The following is a 14,789-nucleotide window of genomic DNA, read 5'->3' as shown; positions in this document are numbered from 1 at the left end:
ACAGCTCTGGCTGTCTTGGAACTCACTTTTGTAGACCTGGCTGGCCTCAAACTCACTGAAATCCACCTGCCTCTTGATCATCGGCATTAAAAGCCTGTGCCACCGCCACCACCTGGGTCATTTCAATAATCTTAACAGAAGAGTTAGAAGGATCCTGCCCAGTGGCCTCAATCTTTACTATACTTAAGGACTGTGTGGAAAGTTCCCACCCTCATCTGTCCAAGTTCAATTCAGGAAACCTGGGCTAGCGTCCAGGAATGTATACACAGCCTGCGAGTCTAGATGACTCTCCGGCCACTCTAGAAACCCTGGTCCAATTGGATTATTCATTCTGCTGTCATGAAGCTGAGATTCACAGAAAAGTCAAAGGATTTTCAAATGGCTACACTTCAGCTTTTATGATGTTACATTATGGGTTCATGAGTGGACTGTAATTATGGTGTGTAAACTAGTCAGATATGCCTTACCATGTCCACAGCAATTTTTATGGTGACTTAAATGGCTTAACAAGTATAATAGGCTGTATCTAGGGATCTATCAAAGAGAGAAAAAGTCTCTTCTAATTAAATTCAAATATGTATTGAACGCCTACTATATGACAAATGTTTCTCAGAGCACAACTGCTTGATTAAAACTTAAATTTTACCTAAACTGTGGGGAAAGTTTTGCCAATATTCACTACAAGTACAAATATGCGTGCCCTTCTGTAGGCATCCTAGAGAGGCCTTCGGTTTGGCATGTACATGAACATTGGTCTGTTCTATTTCTTTTTTCATTAGCCATCTAGAGCATGTCCATTCTGAAGCCTAAGGCTCAGTGTTTTGGTCTTATGTTGGGGGAGGCTGCTTGCTTGTTTCTCTAAAAGTGTAAGAGCTAGCCAGAAATATGCTTAAGCTGTTGGCCAAACAGTTTTGAAATTAATACAGATTCTGTGTGATTATTTTTGGAGTCTGGATGGCTGGAAAACTAACAAGTAGCCTCCCCAACAGTCTTCAGATGGACAATTGTTCTAAGAAGTTAGTCTAGTAAGAACACTTCAAAAAACTCCCTCCTTCCTCCTTCCCCTTTCCCTTTCCCTGTCTTTTCTTGAGCCCCAGTCTTACTATGTAGCCCAGGATGATCTAGAACTCACAATGCCCCCCCCCCAGCCTTCTAAATTTTGGGATCACAGACACATACCATGCCTGACTTAATGAAAAAAAAAATGGGGCCTTTGGGAATGAAACTTTATCAATTTTCCTTTCTTAGAATAACAAAGAATTATTTTCAGACAGTTTGGTGAGTCTTCCTAAATATTGATTTACTCTCTTTCTGAAATCTATTTTGGAAAGCTGGGTGGAATTAAAATTCCTTAATTTCTTATTTTGAGTATTTTCGGATGACTACCTCCCTTATTTTGTTATGAACAACTGAACTAAGATATCCAAAACTTTTCTGAAAAGTCTTTTCTATTATTATTATTATTACTATTATTATTGTTGTTGTTGTTTTATTGTGTTTTTAAAGAACTCCCTGCCATCCAGTTCCAGGTTCAGGTTTCTTGTGGAAGAATAGCAAATACACCAAAAGGTGAGAATTAAGTCACCTAAAGCAATGCACTCACTCCCCAATGTTTAGCTCCTTAATGCTGAATCCATTTCAACTCACCAGTCATATACTGTTAGTTTTATTTTTTCACACATGGAGGGAAACTGTTGAAGTGAAAGAGAAAAAGGCAGTTATTTCTCCACTTATTCACTAACTAATGGAATCAATATTCTTAGTTTTTATGGAAGAAAAGAAAGTCAAACCTTGATCTGAAGATTGACAATTTGATTCCATTCGGGGTTTGCATTTTTCTCAATTATATTTGTGCAAACCTGCAAAAATCACCAAAGAAAAACAGTAGGTAGTCACATTTCTAACTGCTACAGTTGTCGTGTGTGTGCCTATGATTGTGACTTTAGCAGTCTACTTATTAGTTATACATTTAGTAACCTACACATCATTCCTCTGTCCCTTTCTTCCATCCTTTCTTCCCTTTCCTCCCCCTCCTTTCTTTCTCCTTCTCTTTCCTCTCCTTCCTTCTCTCTCTTTTTTCTCTCCTCCTTCCTCTCTGTTTTTCTCTCTCCCAACCCCTCCCTTTTATCTTGGTGACAGGGACTGAACCAGGGCTTTGTACTGTCACAAGTTCACAAGACTATATACAGCAAAAGTTCAGCTGACAGACCTATAGACAGACCCACGGGAGTATATTCCACTCCACATGGAGAACCCGACTTGCAGAGATTTGGGAACACTTGTCTTTTGATAGTCATTGTCAATTCTGAAGAAATCTTGTGATATCATGGCATTTCTACCTTCCACAACATCCCAGCAGTGTATAAATCATTTGTTGAGATAACTTCTTTCATATGGGCAAATGTATACCTTTTCCCACACTATGGTGCCCTGGTGTGAAAGCATTCACTCAGCTAAACCTTTGTTCTCATAGTCAAATCTACGTAAAACTAGTGCTCCACAACTATCCTATTGATGAAGGATGACCGAGTCCACTGTGGGCAGCACCATTCCCTAAGCAGGTGGTCCCTGCTGACTAAGCATGAGCCTGGGAACCAGCCAGAGACTGAGCAGGTAAGCTGTGTTCCTTTGTGGTTTCTGTTTCCAGTTCCTGCTTCAATCGCTGTCTGACTGCCCTTAATGATGGGCGCTGATCTGGAAATGGAAATAAACCCTTTCCTCCGCTAAGGTGCTCTAGTCAGAGTATTTCATCACAGCGGCAGAATGATGGACAGCTGACTGAGGATTTTGCCCAAGATTAAAGGAATAGTTAAACTTGAGAAATGACAAGAACAGTGCAGGGGTAGCTCTCACTGTTATAATCTTTGAAAGGTAGAATTTTCTAATTTGAGTCTGTATACTTTTCACTTCCAAAATAATGTCATCGGGAAATCTGGCACAACCAGATCCAAATAGCCAGTCTCTCTGCAGGATGGCCCACTGACTAGGGGCTTCTTACCAAAGATAACTAGGAATTCACCCCCAAAGAAGTCATGGCACTTTAAATGTCTGTTCTAAGAGAGATACACATTTAGATCACATACGAACCTTTTTCCCAGCAAAGGAGACTTCTACGAATGGGTCCACAAGATTTTTCTTATCTGCAGTGCCACCAAATATTTCCTTCACCGTCTGTGAGAAGGCATCGTCCACTGGAAAGGGAAGGTCACACGGCAGAAATCAAACCTACTCTCTTAAAACAATGAAGTTAAACAACACATTGAAAGAGATTTAAGAAGAATTGTTCTCTGGGGTGGCAAGGGAGCAGAGGAAATTCTCTTTTCTGGTGAGAGTAGGGGAGGGTGAGTGGGGAAGAGGGAAAGAAAGAACTGTTTTCTCCCTGCAAAGTCTTAAAATAATCAAGAGTGCCTTGAAAAATAAACTGATAAATTCCTATGTTAAAAGGAACTAATCATTCATAGAAGAAAGAAGAGTCCAGATATCTATTTGGTTAGAGTAAGAGCCAATTGTCAAATTCAGGCCTTTGTCCAATTTGGAGAATGTGTATCAGGTCAAGAGGAAGGCCCAATATAACATTTTAGAGAAATGTAAGAAAAGTCAATATACTCATAATTAGTATAGTTCTCACGCATCGGCACACTGCACATGTGAGTGCCTCTGTTTCATCAAATTCCAAACTGGACAGAGATCAGTTGAATGGACCAGTGTAGGAAGAATGATGTGAAGCTAAATTTAATCGATTGAAGATATTTCTGAGGGAAAGATAGTACGGGAACCTTTTGGAAACTTTGAAAGGAGGAAAGACTTCCGAGGAAAAGAAGGAAATCCTGAAGACATCAGTGGTCTGTGCTGCCACCTGGGGACTTGGGAAAGAGTCCTGTGTCCCAGAGCCCAGCAGAGGAGGCAGAAGTGATGCTGCACTGGCAGCAGAGACAATCAGTGCTTGGCTTCGTCCCTTCCAGAGGAATCTCCATAAGACATCTGCTGTCAAGGGTTCGGCCTCTCACTAAATATGTCTCGTAATACAATAGAAACATACACGGTTATTGAGACTTCACTATACTTTGCTCTACACATCTTAAAATATTTTTTCTTTGTTTTGTGCATATATGTACCTATGATGTATGTGTACATAGTTTGTACGTGAGGGTACATGCATGACCTGACTTATATGTAGAAGTCAGAGGACAACCTTGGGTGTCTAGCTCTATCTGCTAACTTGTTTTTGAGGCAGGCTCTTTCTTGAGTTGTTTGCCACTATACTATGTATGCCAGCTTAGTGGGCCTGCTCAGCTTCAGGGGTCTTGGCATCTCTTCTTTTTAGGGGCACTAAGCCCATACAAGCCACCACATTCAGATTTACCTGGGTTCTGGGGATCTCAAGCTTGAAGAGCAGCATTTTTTACCCACTGGGCATCATCCCAGTCCCTGCTAAGCTATATTTAATAGTCCAATACTAAACACATATTTTTGATACAAAACTTTAACATTTTCTTTAGGACAAACAAAGGTTAGTAGGGGCCAGTTATATGTTTCAGCTGGTAAAGGCACTTTCTACCAAGCCCTACAATCTGAATTGAGTTCTTGAGATCTGTTAGATCCAAATAAGACCCCCAAAATGACAGTTCTGGTAACAGTGTCCTGAACATAAGGACTTTGGCCATGTAAATAGGAGAATCGTTTCTAGGTAAACAGAGGCCTAAAGATGAGTTTCTGTTTACCAGGAACCTCCCTTAGTCCACCTTCAAAGATCACCTTCAGGCAAAGGCATCTAGTTCCGGGTCAATCTGAGCAACCTGTATCAGCTCAAAGACCCCACCCTGCTGCTCTCTAGCCCCCAAGAGAAAGCTTGGCAATTTGATCCCCAATAAGCCCTTCTTTCTACCTATAGAGTGGTCCAGTTCAGTGGCTTCACTGCACCCTTGCTTGCAAGACCTGCATGATGGGAGGAGAGAAGGGACTCCCACAAGCTGTCCTCTGACTTCATGTTCTCTCTCTCTCTCTCTCTCTCTCTCTCTCTCTCTCTCTCACACACACACACACACACACACACATACACACACTCACTCTAAATTTAATATAGAAAAAGGAGGTTGAAAATGCTACTTCTCATCTCTATCAGTCTTTAGAAGGAAACAGAACACGGAAGGAAGAAAGGATGGAGCAGAATGGGTCAAAGGCAGGTACTCAAGAAAGAAGATGGATGAGCAATGGCTGCCCAGCAGCTTTTCAGAAAGCATCCGGGAAGTAGAGGGATGAATGGAAGTATGTCTAGGAAGGCCTTTCAGGGGTAACCCAAGGAAGGAGTATCCATCAGCATTCAGAGTGAGTTCGACATGTGCCATCCCAAAGACTTCTGAAAGCCCCACGCATGACTAGGGCAGTACGTACTCTGGGGGATGTCCTCCGCTCGGTAGATCTTCAGCAAGAAGGTTACCCACCGGAGGGCCACCCCAGCTGGAAGTAACAAGTTGCTCTCCACGTCATCGCTGTCATTATCACGGTCTCGTTTCTCGGGCTATCAGAGACACATGGTTAGAATTGCATAGATAAAAAGATGCATTTCCAAAAGAAACCAAGCTATTGATGCCCAGAACTGTCCCCATTATGATCTCTAGTGTTTGAAGCTTAAAGGTTCACCCACTGATTTTCCTTCAGCCTCAAAACCTCTACAACATCAATGTTTCAATACTCCTGCATCCTTCTGTAGTCCCATGAGCACCCATGTTAAGGATGTGAGTGTGTGCGTGCACACGCGAGCGCACGTGTGTGTGTGTGTGTGTGTGTGTGTGTGTGTGTGTGTGTGTATTCCTGTGTTCAGACTTCTCTCTGGGCAATTCATGTTCCTAATTTGTTGTCTGATTTCTCAGAACTATCACTAACCCTTTGGGTAGAAGGAAGTGATAGGGTAAGGAACCATTGTACAGAAGAATTCAGGTCTTTCTAATGATCTAAAAAAGTTATTAAACACAAATACATTCCTTAAATTAAAGACTTATTCCTGGATGCTCTGGTGCACACTTGTAATCCCAGCATATATTAGGTAAAGTCGGGAAGATCAGAAGTTCAAAGCTAACCTTAGCTACATAGCTCTAACCAGAGCTGAAGCCAGCTTGGGCTAAATGAGACCCTGACTCAGTGCCTTTGGTCCCTAAAAGAAAATCTCACAAATACTAAGAAGCACCGAGAAGGAATCTGAGTTACTACGATCATCAGTGACCATAAAAGGAGAGCTTCTAGGAATCGGAGGACTCATGGGTGAGGGTGACAGTCTGGAGTCTGAGCTCTGTGTCTCAGCCCACTTAAGTTCTATTCAGCAACAGAAGGCAGAGGATGAGAACTCACAGGGGGTTCATCGCCGGTTCCCAGGACAAACATGCTGACTTTCATGTAACCTTTGGCACCTGAGCTGGCATCTTCTGGGTCATTGAGAAGAAGCCATTTCCTCATGACTGCATGGCCTAGGAAAGGAACAAAGGACAGGGACATTATGAAGATGTGCTGGCAGGTCTGTGATTTCATTCAAGTCCCCAATCAGGTCCACCTATCAGCATCTCATGTTCTCACTCTGCCAACATCTTAGTCCCACCCTCCTATCCCGGTGTGACTCAAGCAAGAATCTTCAAGCTCTGTAGCACTTTCATAACTTGATCTTAATAAGATCAAGAGATCATCACAAAACCAAGACATTACCTATGTATGAGTGTTAAAATCATCAAACACCCTCCCCATCTCAGAAACAGTGCTCTTGTGACGCACTTGGAGGCATGCCTCTATGGAAGACGAGTTCTTTGCTAGCATTTATGAGACCTGAACTCGATCCCCACCATTGAAAAGACAGTTCTTCAATCTCTGAGATTTTCTTAAACTCTAAAATTATCTTCAGAATTAGAAGGAGCAGGGATACAGGTTGATAGGGAGGGCATTACTTACCAGGTTCATCATACACAAAGCCAACATCAATCTGGGGAAAAGATGGAAGCAGGTTAAATAGACAGCACTGTGTCTGGATACAGCACCCTTCCTTTTGAATTTCTAAGATCTAAATTTCCACCTCATCCAGTCTGCATCAGCACCATGCCTGATGTAGAAGACTCTTAATGAATAATTATTGAATGAATGACGTAGGGCTGGAAGAGACCATGAAAGCAGGGCGACCCACATGTCCCAGTTTGCCTGAGACTTTCTTAGTGTCAGCATTGAAAGTACCAGAGAAAACTGGGACCATTAGTCACCATGCAGAACATCACCTGGCCCCATCTCCCGTCTCACCCTCCTTCTTCTCTGGTCAGTCCTAATGTGAGTACCAATCTAATCTCTGGTCGGACAGTTCCATGATGTCTTTCCACATCTTCATAGTGATGACTCCATCTTGCAGATGAAGCCACTGAGGATCAGGGCGGTTAAGAGATTTTACCAAGGTGACAAGCAGGAGTACGACCGGAGGTGCGTCTGACCCAGATCATCCTTTGAGCATTTCAGGGACTGAAGCTAGTCCCTTCAGAAGGTAACCCATCCTCTGAGAACGGCTGAGGCACCAATCAAGAATCGGCCCAGGGAGAACAACTTGAAAAAGTGTTTTCTTTTCTTGCCCAACTTCACTTTCTTTACTCATTTCACTTAAGTGGATTTTCAGACGAAGCTCTGGGGCCATTGGTGAGTATGGCATGCTTGTTAGGAGGTTTTTGCCAGCACCAAGCACACCCTTTGTAGATGGCTTTGCTTCTATCCAGAGATGGGAGCTGGCAAGGGCTCTCAGTGACACACCAAGGTGCAATGCTTATGGTGAGTTATGTAACTATTAGTGTTTTACTTTGAAGGCAGACAAAATCCATGAAGGATGCAGTAAAAATCATAGTGTCTGCCCTTTACCTAGAACCCTAAGATGTCACCAAGATGTATGCCCTGAGTCTTGGCTATGAATCAGTTTCTGTATTCTGAGAGTTCTCATCTTTACATAATTGAAAGAAGTATGCAGTTGCCACTCACCTTAAACTCCCCCATCAGACAATCTGCCCTCAAGGAATGGGAATTATAAACCTGGAAGACAAGAGAGGGGGCGAGCTGACGGCCTTCATCCAGGGGTCAGTGAGCAGTGTTCCCCTGCCCCAGCAGCAGCATCCCCTTACCCGGATACTGATGATCTCATCCATGAGTTCAGAAGGTGTGATGTGCACATTGTAGAAAAATAGCTGTCAAACAACACAGAACACATTCAGATATTAGCCAGTGACTCAGGTCCAGGGGATCTGATGCTGATAATTTGTCACTTTGGGTTCAATGCCTCACACATACTCACACACAAACAAAAGGTAGCCATGTCATTTAATTGTTTTATTGGTAATATGAGTTAATGACTTGGTTGAGGTGATGATTGTGAAAACTCTGAGGAAGACGGAGACTCCTGTTGCCCTCCTCATAGTAGCTCAGTCAACATAAAGCCTACATCGTGAAAGCGTTGACTGATAAAGCTCATGGCTAAAGCCCCAAGTCACTGGCATCTGTAGGCATCCATGTGTTATTGTCTGTCATTGACTTAAGAAGTACAGGTTTGAAGAAAATGGGGTTTCCCACTTCATTTGCACAAGACAAGAGACTGGGTGTAGAAGAGAAAAAACTGGTTGCTTTTTGTGAATGTAGACAGGAAAAAAGACAAAGCCTGAATGGGGCTGGGATTAGAAGCTGTCGGAAACAGAGAGACCAGGAAAGACCTGGGCACGAAAGCAGAGTGTGAAGCTCACGCCCCAGGAAGCTCAGAGCTGTGTCTCCTCGGCATAGCACAGCTGGCCTCCGATGATGTAGGAGGACCTTCTGTATTTCTGTTGCTTTCATTGGTTAATAAAAAAAACTGCCTTGGCTTTTTGATAGGGCAGAATTTAGATAGGTGGAGTAGACAGAACAGATGCTGGGAAGAAGGCAGAGAGGCAGTCGCCATGCTTCTCCTATCCAATACAAATGCAGGTTAGAATCTTCCCGGTAAGCCACCACCTCGTGGTGGTACACAGATTATTAGAAATGGGTTAATCAAGATGTGAGAGTTAGCCAATAAGAGGCTACAGATAATGGGCCAGGCAGTGTCTAAATGAATACAGTGTCCATGTAATTATTTTGGGTAAAGCTAACCGGGTGGTGGGATGCAGCCTGCCGCTCCTTTTACACTCAGAGAGACTCGGAAACCATTTCTGCCCAGACCCAGTTATGGTTTTACAGTGTCTGAGACGACTGGTAAGGCATTAAGCATCACTGAGTTGCCATAGAAAACAACAGAACCAGACTATATTCTCAGTACAAAGACAAAAAAAAGACCTTGTTTGCTCGTGTGGCTTTCCTTTAATATGAATTATTTTTGTAGTCAAGCAAAATTTGATACCTCTTAAAATATGAATCACATAGTGGCAGGGTCATTTTGTACTCTTAAAAAGAAAGGGTGGATGCAGGTGACATCACATGTTCCATCACCAGGATGAAGGGGCCCACAGGGAAACTGAGAATGACAGTCGGAAACCAATAGATGCTAGTTCGATGGCTTCAAGCCCACATGGCTCTCACATCTCTCTCTGTGCTTTACACTGGAGTCCTGGGCTGTACCTTCCAGTCCTTAGCCCTTGTGTTTCCCTGCTCTGTGAACCGGGTGGAACTGGCAGGAGGAGGGGACGTGTACAAACAGGACAGACTGGGCGAGCAGGGCTGCGCATTCTCCACCCACTCACCTCATCAAAAAATGGATTGTTCCCTCTCTTGATTCTTGTTCGGTGTGTCTGACCACAGATGTGGACTTTCACCACGGGCCTTATGTTGTTGCCACATAGCTGTCGGCCCTCAATCACTCTGACTCGGATCTGCAGGCACAAAGCAGAGCTATTATCAAACTCTCCCAGTTGTGTGGTGCAAAGGAATCCTCCATAAGGATGGCTGAAACCAAGCAGGCACTTTTTACAGTACTGAGACCCTCAGTCTGGAAGGGGCATTCTCTGACCATCTCCAACATGGGAACTATGACTGGGTTCCTCAACCCATATCAGCTGAGCAGGAGAAAGGGTTCAGCGCTAGACTGGGAAGAGCAGGGCAGACTTAGGTTCTGGCACTGTAGCCCTTTACCTGGTTGTCAAGCGTCTCTGTGATAAACTCATGCTGAGCGCTAAGAAAAATTCAACATGTACAGAGCTGTTACTCTTTGCTAATTAGCTCCCACCTACTTCCAAAGGGAAGGAAGGTTCCCGTTACATCCCTCTGAACAGCTTGTCTTCTTTGACTAAACCCTTTGTGTTCGAAGGACTCTCCTTTCTGGGTTCATGCCCTTATATCCCTTCCAGCAGATGAACCCCTGCGCATAGGACTAGGTCTATCTCGACATCACAGCAGTGACCGTGGGGTGACAGCAAACACACAGAGCAGCAGAGCCCTCCCACCTGGAAGTCCTGCGGCTTGTTGGACAGCATCCGCCGGCTGCTCTTTCCTCTGGTGATCCTCCGAGCAAGCTGAGCCTCTGACAGTGTCCCAGAGGGCCCCTTGGGCCCAGGGCCCCTGACCATGCCATCTACCCTGTCTTCATCCTGATCTTCTTCCTCTTCTTCTGAAATATGGAAGGGGGTCCAGTTAGCGATGGTCCTTAGCCTGCAACTGTCTAGCACCCTGGCTTTCTGGGTGTGTCCTGTTTCCCAGGTAACAGGTGAAAAAGCTTTTGGTGGCTCTGAGTGGCAAGCTGGGGCTTAGACACAGCTTCTTTAAGAAAATGCATTGATAGTGTATTAGGACCTTTGGTTGGACTACCTTCAAAGAGACAAAAGAGCGGCAGAGAGCACAGGGAGAAGAATATTGTGGCCTTGGATTGACTGATGAGTGTGCCCTCCTCTCAGGAGCCAGCTTGAGAGATAAGGAAATGCCATGGAGAACCAAACTTGTAGACACACCTCTACCTCCCGCCTCTCGCAGCAGGTCCTCCTCCAGAGACTGACCCAGAAGTCATGCTGGGATCCCTCCTGCTCAATTTCTTAATTCATGGTCGCTGTGATCACCAAGACTGCCCTCACGGCGGATGAAAACTTCCCTTTTCTTGCCAGGCAGCCACAGCAGTCGTGTCCTCCCGTTGTCCTTCTGTTTGTTCCCTCGACACTCGTCCGTCCCTTCTTTACCTCCCAGCCACTTCACGGATTCACGGGAGAAAGTTTTCCCCACACAGCAGGTTAATGCCCCCACCCTCTGCTGTCTCTGAGGTCCGACCCCACAGATATCTCCTAACTCTAAGGTACCCCCAGGGGCCCCTTCTCACTGCCAACCTCCTCCTGCCTTCAACTACAAACTTTCCTTGCCCTAAGAAAATAAAACCAACTCTGTCCTTGCTTCATTCTCTTAATCTCTGAAATGTATTGACAAACTTTAGCGTTCCACTTCTTAACAGACAAAAAGGGGGCGAGAAGATAGCTCACTCGGCAAAGGGAGCCAGAGACAGACAAATCCCTGGAGCTCACTGGTTAACCAGCCTCGCTGATTCAGTGAGCCTCGGGTTCAAGGAGAGTCTCCCATCTTAAAGGACAAGATTGAGAGCAGCCAAAGAAGTTGTCAGGCATTGACCTCTAGACACACATGTGGCAAAACTTCAAATCCTGGTTCTCTATAAAACCTAAGAAAGCCCAGAAGACGAAAAATAGCGCCATTTGTTCAATCTCCCTTTGGGTTCTGAACCTCTCCCTTTGGGTTCTGAACCTCTCCCTTCAGGTCTGAACAACAGTAAGTGTTCCATCAAGGACGAGGGAACCCTCAGGCCTTGCTGAACACACCCACTACACAGGCTGCTTCCCTTCCAACATGCTAATGCCTATGCTGCCATGGCACACTAATGAGACCCAGGCATGGACGTAACCCGGGGCCACACACAATGACTGATTCTGTCATGACCAGAAAGCACAATGCCAGGCTAGGAACTGCCGAGTGGATGGGTGTGGCATCTTCTCAGCACTATCTTGACAAAGATCTACAAACTGGATGGTTTAAAGCAATGTTCTCTGACAGCTCCAGATGCTGGAAGAGAAATCTCAGGAGTTGGCAGAGTCTCCACATGGAGACTCTGAGAAAGAGTCCTCCTAGCTCTTCCCACACAGGCTCCTAGAGGTTCTTAGCCAGGCGTCACTCCAACTGCTGCCTGTGGTCACGTGACCAACTCCCTGCATATCTGAGTGTCCTTACTTCATCTCCTAAGGACACCAGTCATGGGATATAGAGTCTTCCGTAATCCAAGACAGCTTCATCTTAACCAACCACATCCACGCACTATTTCCAAATGATGGGTTCTGAAGTTTCACATACACGTGACTTTCTAGGGGGCATTACTCAACCCACTAGAGAAGGCATCTTTTGATTCTTCCTAGTTTGCTTAGCTACTTCTCTACACAAGCAGCCCCAGTCCATACCACCCACACCAGCGGCCTGCCTGGCATTCCCCTGGTTCCTTCTGTAGTCTCCTAGGTTCTGGAGCCTGTGATCTAACATTGTGGTTGCCCTTCGCACCCTTCAACCCATCTCCTCCTCTTATGCATCATTCCCACGTGCTTGTTCAACTTTATACTTCTTCTGCCTCTGCTCCTAGACAGCTCAGCCCAGCTGAGAAAGGTACACACTGCCTCAACTGGCCTCACAAACCTGAAGTGGACATCTAGGGTGGCCTGGCTAGCTCCAACATTTCTAAGACAAGGCTTGCTTGGATCCTGACCTGAGAGGGCCCCTATAAGCCACGAAGGTCAAATTGGTTCATCTTTCCCAACTCCTACCTTTCGTATTGTTGAGAATATGCCCAGGATATTGCACAAGCTAGGCAAGCATCCCACCACCAAGCTACGCTCCCAGCCTCCAGCACCTAGCAGTTATTTTTACCCGGAAAGTTTCATTCTCCATTAATGATCCTGCTTATTTCAGTGAGATAACAAATCCTCAATGCAAATTTCTCCATTTTTTTTCAACTACAAATCAACCATCCTACTAATGTGTATTCTCTCTTGAAATAACCGACTCCCAACTTCAGACCAACTAGCACACTTAAATGACCCTTATCTCCTCTTGCTATTTAAAATTGGTCTCAACTACATAGCAGATTCCAGGCCAGCCTGGGCTACAGTGGAACCCTGCTTAAAACAACAGCAAATAGAACTTACTGGTTAGAGCCCCTATGTGTCATTTAATCCAGGCTCCTGATGGTGCAGGGAATTAGAGGATCAGAAAGACTGACAACCCAAAAATGGATGCATCAATGCTCAGAATCAGATCTGCTGAGTCATTGCAGCTCAGAGTCCTCGTGTCCCCATCTAGCTGTGACCCCGTGCAAATGCCACCCTGCTTCCTAACAATATTCCTAGGTCAAATCCTCACAAGCTTTGATCACCTGTGCCCTTCCCAAATGCTAGTAGCTCCTTGTGTGAGCCTTACCCTACCAGGGATGTTTCCATTGATACTTGGGACTGGTCCACCATCATAACGCCAGCAACTCAACCACACGAGTCTGCCCAATACCAAAATGAATTATCTTCTTTTTAGAAACTCAACAATAGTATTTCTGAAGACCACCATTATGTGCAGTCCTGGTAACAGGTACCGTTTCCTACCCACCACAGACAAGCTGGCCACGGTCAGACGCCTGAGCACATTAGCCTCTGGCATCCGAACTGCCCCTTTCTCCATAGGTGCCAACCACTGTGCGCCTTCCATACAGCCTGCTCTTCTCCTCACGCACTTTCTCCACTAAGCAGAAGATAGCACAGATGGCACCGTATCTGCAGGCCATCCGCTGCCCTTACACTGCTGGGGAGGGAGAGAGTTCCCAGTGTAGACAGGGCTGCCTAGGGATGGCACTGAGAAAGAGCCCTAGCCCAGTCACCCAGGCCTTCATCCCAGGGCACACAGACCTTTTCTCCACTAGTCCTTTGTGCCTAAGCACCCACTTAATCCTTTCTGTTCCCAATAAAAAGGCCTTTCTAGAATAGTCTCTTTCCTGCCACTCCTTTGGTCAATATTTATCATTTTTCCCATTCCACTATGCCGACTTTCTTCGTCTGTGATATTAATCTGGCTTCTTATGATGAAGTTTAGCTAGGTATCTGTAGTGGTCAAGGCAGAATCTCATGATTTTGAAACAAAGGTCATTGTAAACCAGAACAGTATCTTCAGAGTAAGTTAAAAATTATAACAGAGAGGGGCTGGAGAGATAGCTAAGTGGTTAAGAGCACTGATTGCTCTTCCAGAGGTCCTGAGTTCAATTCCCAGCAACCACATGGTGGCTCACAACATCTGTAATGAGATATGTTGTCCTCTTCTGGCCTGTAGACATTCATGAAGTACTCAAATACATAAAATACAGAAATAAATGATATTTTTAAAAAAATATTTATTCATTAAGTATACAGGGTTCTGCCTGCATAAGTCCCTGCAGACCAGAAGAGGGAACAAGATCTCATGACAGAAGTTGTGAGCCATCATGTGGTTGCTGGGAATTGAACTCAGGACCTTTGGAAGTGTAGCCAGTGCTCTTAACTTCTGAGCCATTTCTCCAGCCCAATAAATAGATCTTTAAAAGGAATTATACTAAAAAAATACTATAGAACATAAAAAAGGAAGCTTCGAAGCCCAAAAGGGTAACATAGCAGCAGGATGTCTAATTACAATATTTCTGGGTTTCTTTTGTCTTTCTTTACTGTTGTTGTTAGAAGTTATATAACTGTTTGCTGCTGTGAGATGTCCAATATCCTTACACCCAACTCTCGGATAAGTGTACCCCCAAGAAACTGCTGACATGATTCTGGTAC

The 14,789-nt window shown here is 44.7% G+C and overlaps 1 protein-coding gene across 3 annotated transcripts in view; it reads right to left on the bottom strand.

The window, feature by feature from the left end:
* Myof (myoferlin) overlaps positions 1–14,789 on the bottom strand; it is a 147,917-nt gene that overhangs the window by 77,597 nt on the left and 55,531 nt on the right. For 2 of the 3 annotated variants that reach the window (XM_087907939.1, XM_087907941.1), the window contains exons 6-15: positions 10,410–10,573; positions 9,711–9,839; positions 8,130–8,192; positions 7,990–8,040; positions 6,934–6,964; positions 6,346–6,461; positions 5,392–5,518; positions 3,088–3,191; positions 1,791–1,859; positions 1,648–1,691 (exon numbers count right to left, since the gene is read on the bottom strand). In XM_087907939.1, coding sequence (XP_087764065.1) covers positions 1,648–1,691; positions 1,791–1,859; positions 3,088–3,191; positions 5,392–5,518; positions 6,346–6,461; positions 6,934–6,964; positions 7,990–8,040; positions 8,130–8,192; positions 9,711–9,839; positions 10,410–10,573 — 898 coding nt within the window. The remainder of the gene's footprint in view (positions 1–1,647; positions 1,692–1,790; positions 1,860–3,087; positions 3,192–5,391; positions 5,519–6,345; positions 6,462–6,933; positions 6,965–7,989; positions 8,041–8,129; positions 8,193–9,710; positions 9,840–10,409; positions 10,574–14,789) is intronic. The other variant, XM_087907940.1, reaches the window with a different exon arrangement.

The sequence above is a fragment of the Myodes glareolus genome, chromosome 7, assembly GCF_982192425.1.
Source record: "Myodes glareolus chromosome 7, mMyoGla1.1, whole genome shotgun sequence".
NCBI classification, from domain to species: Eukaryota; Metazoa; Chordata; class Mammalia; order Rodentia; family Cricetidae; genus Myodes; species Myodes glareolus.
The sequence above is the reverse complement of the archived record's forward strand: the minus strand, read 5'-3'. Positions and strand labels throughout refer to the sequence as shown.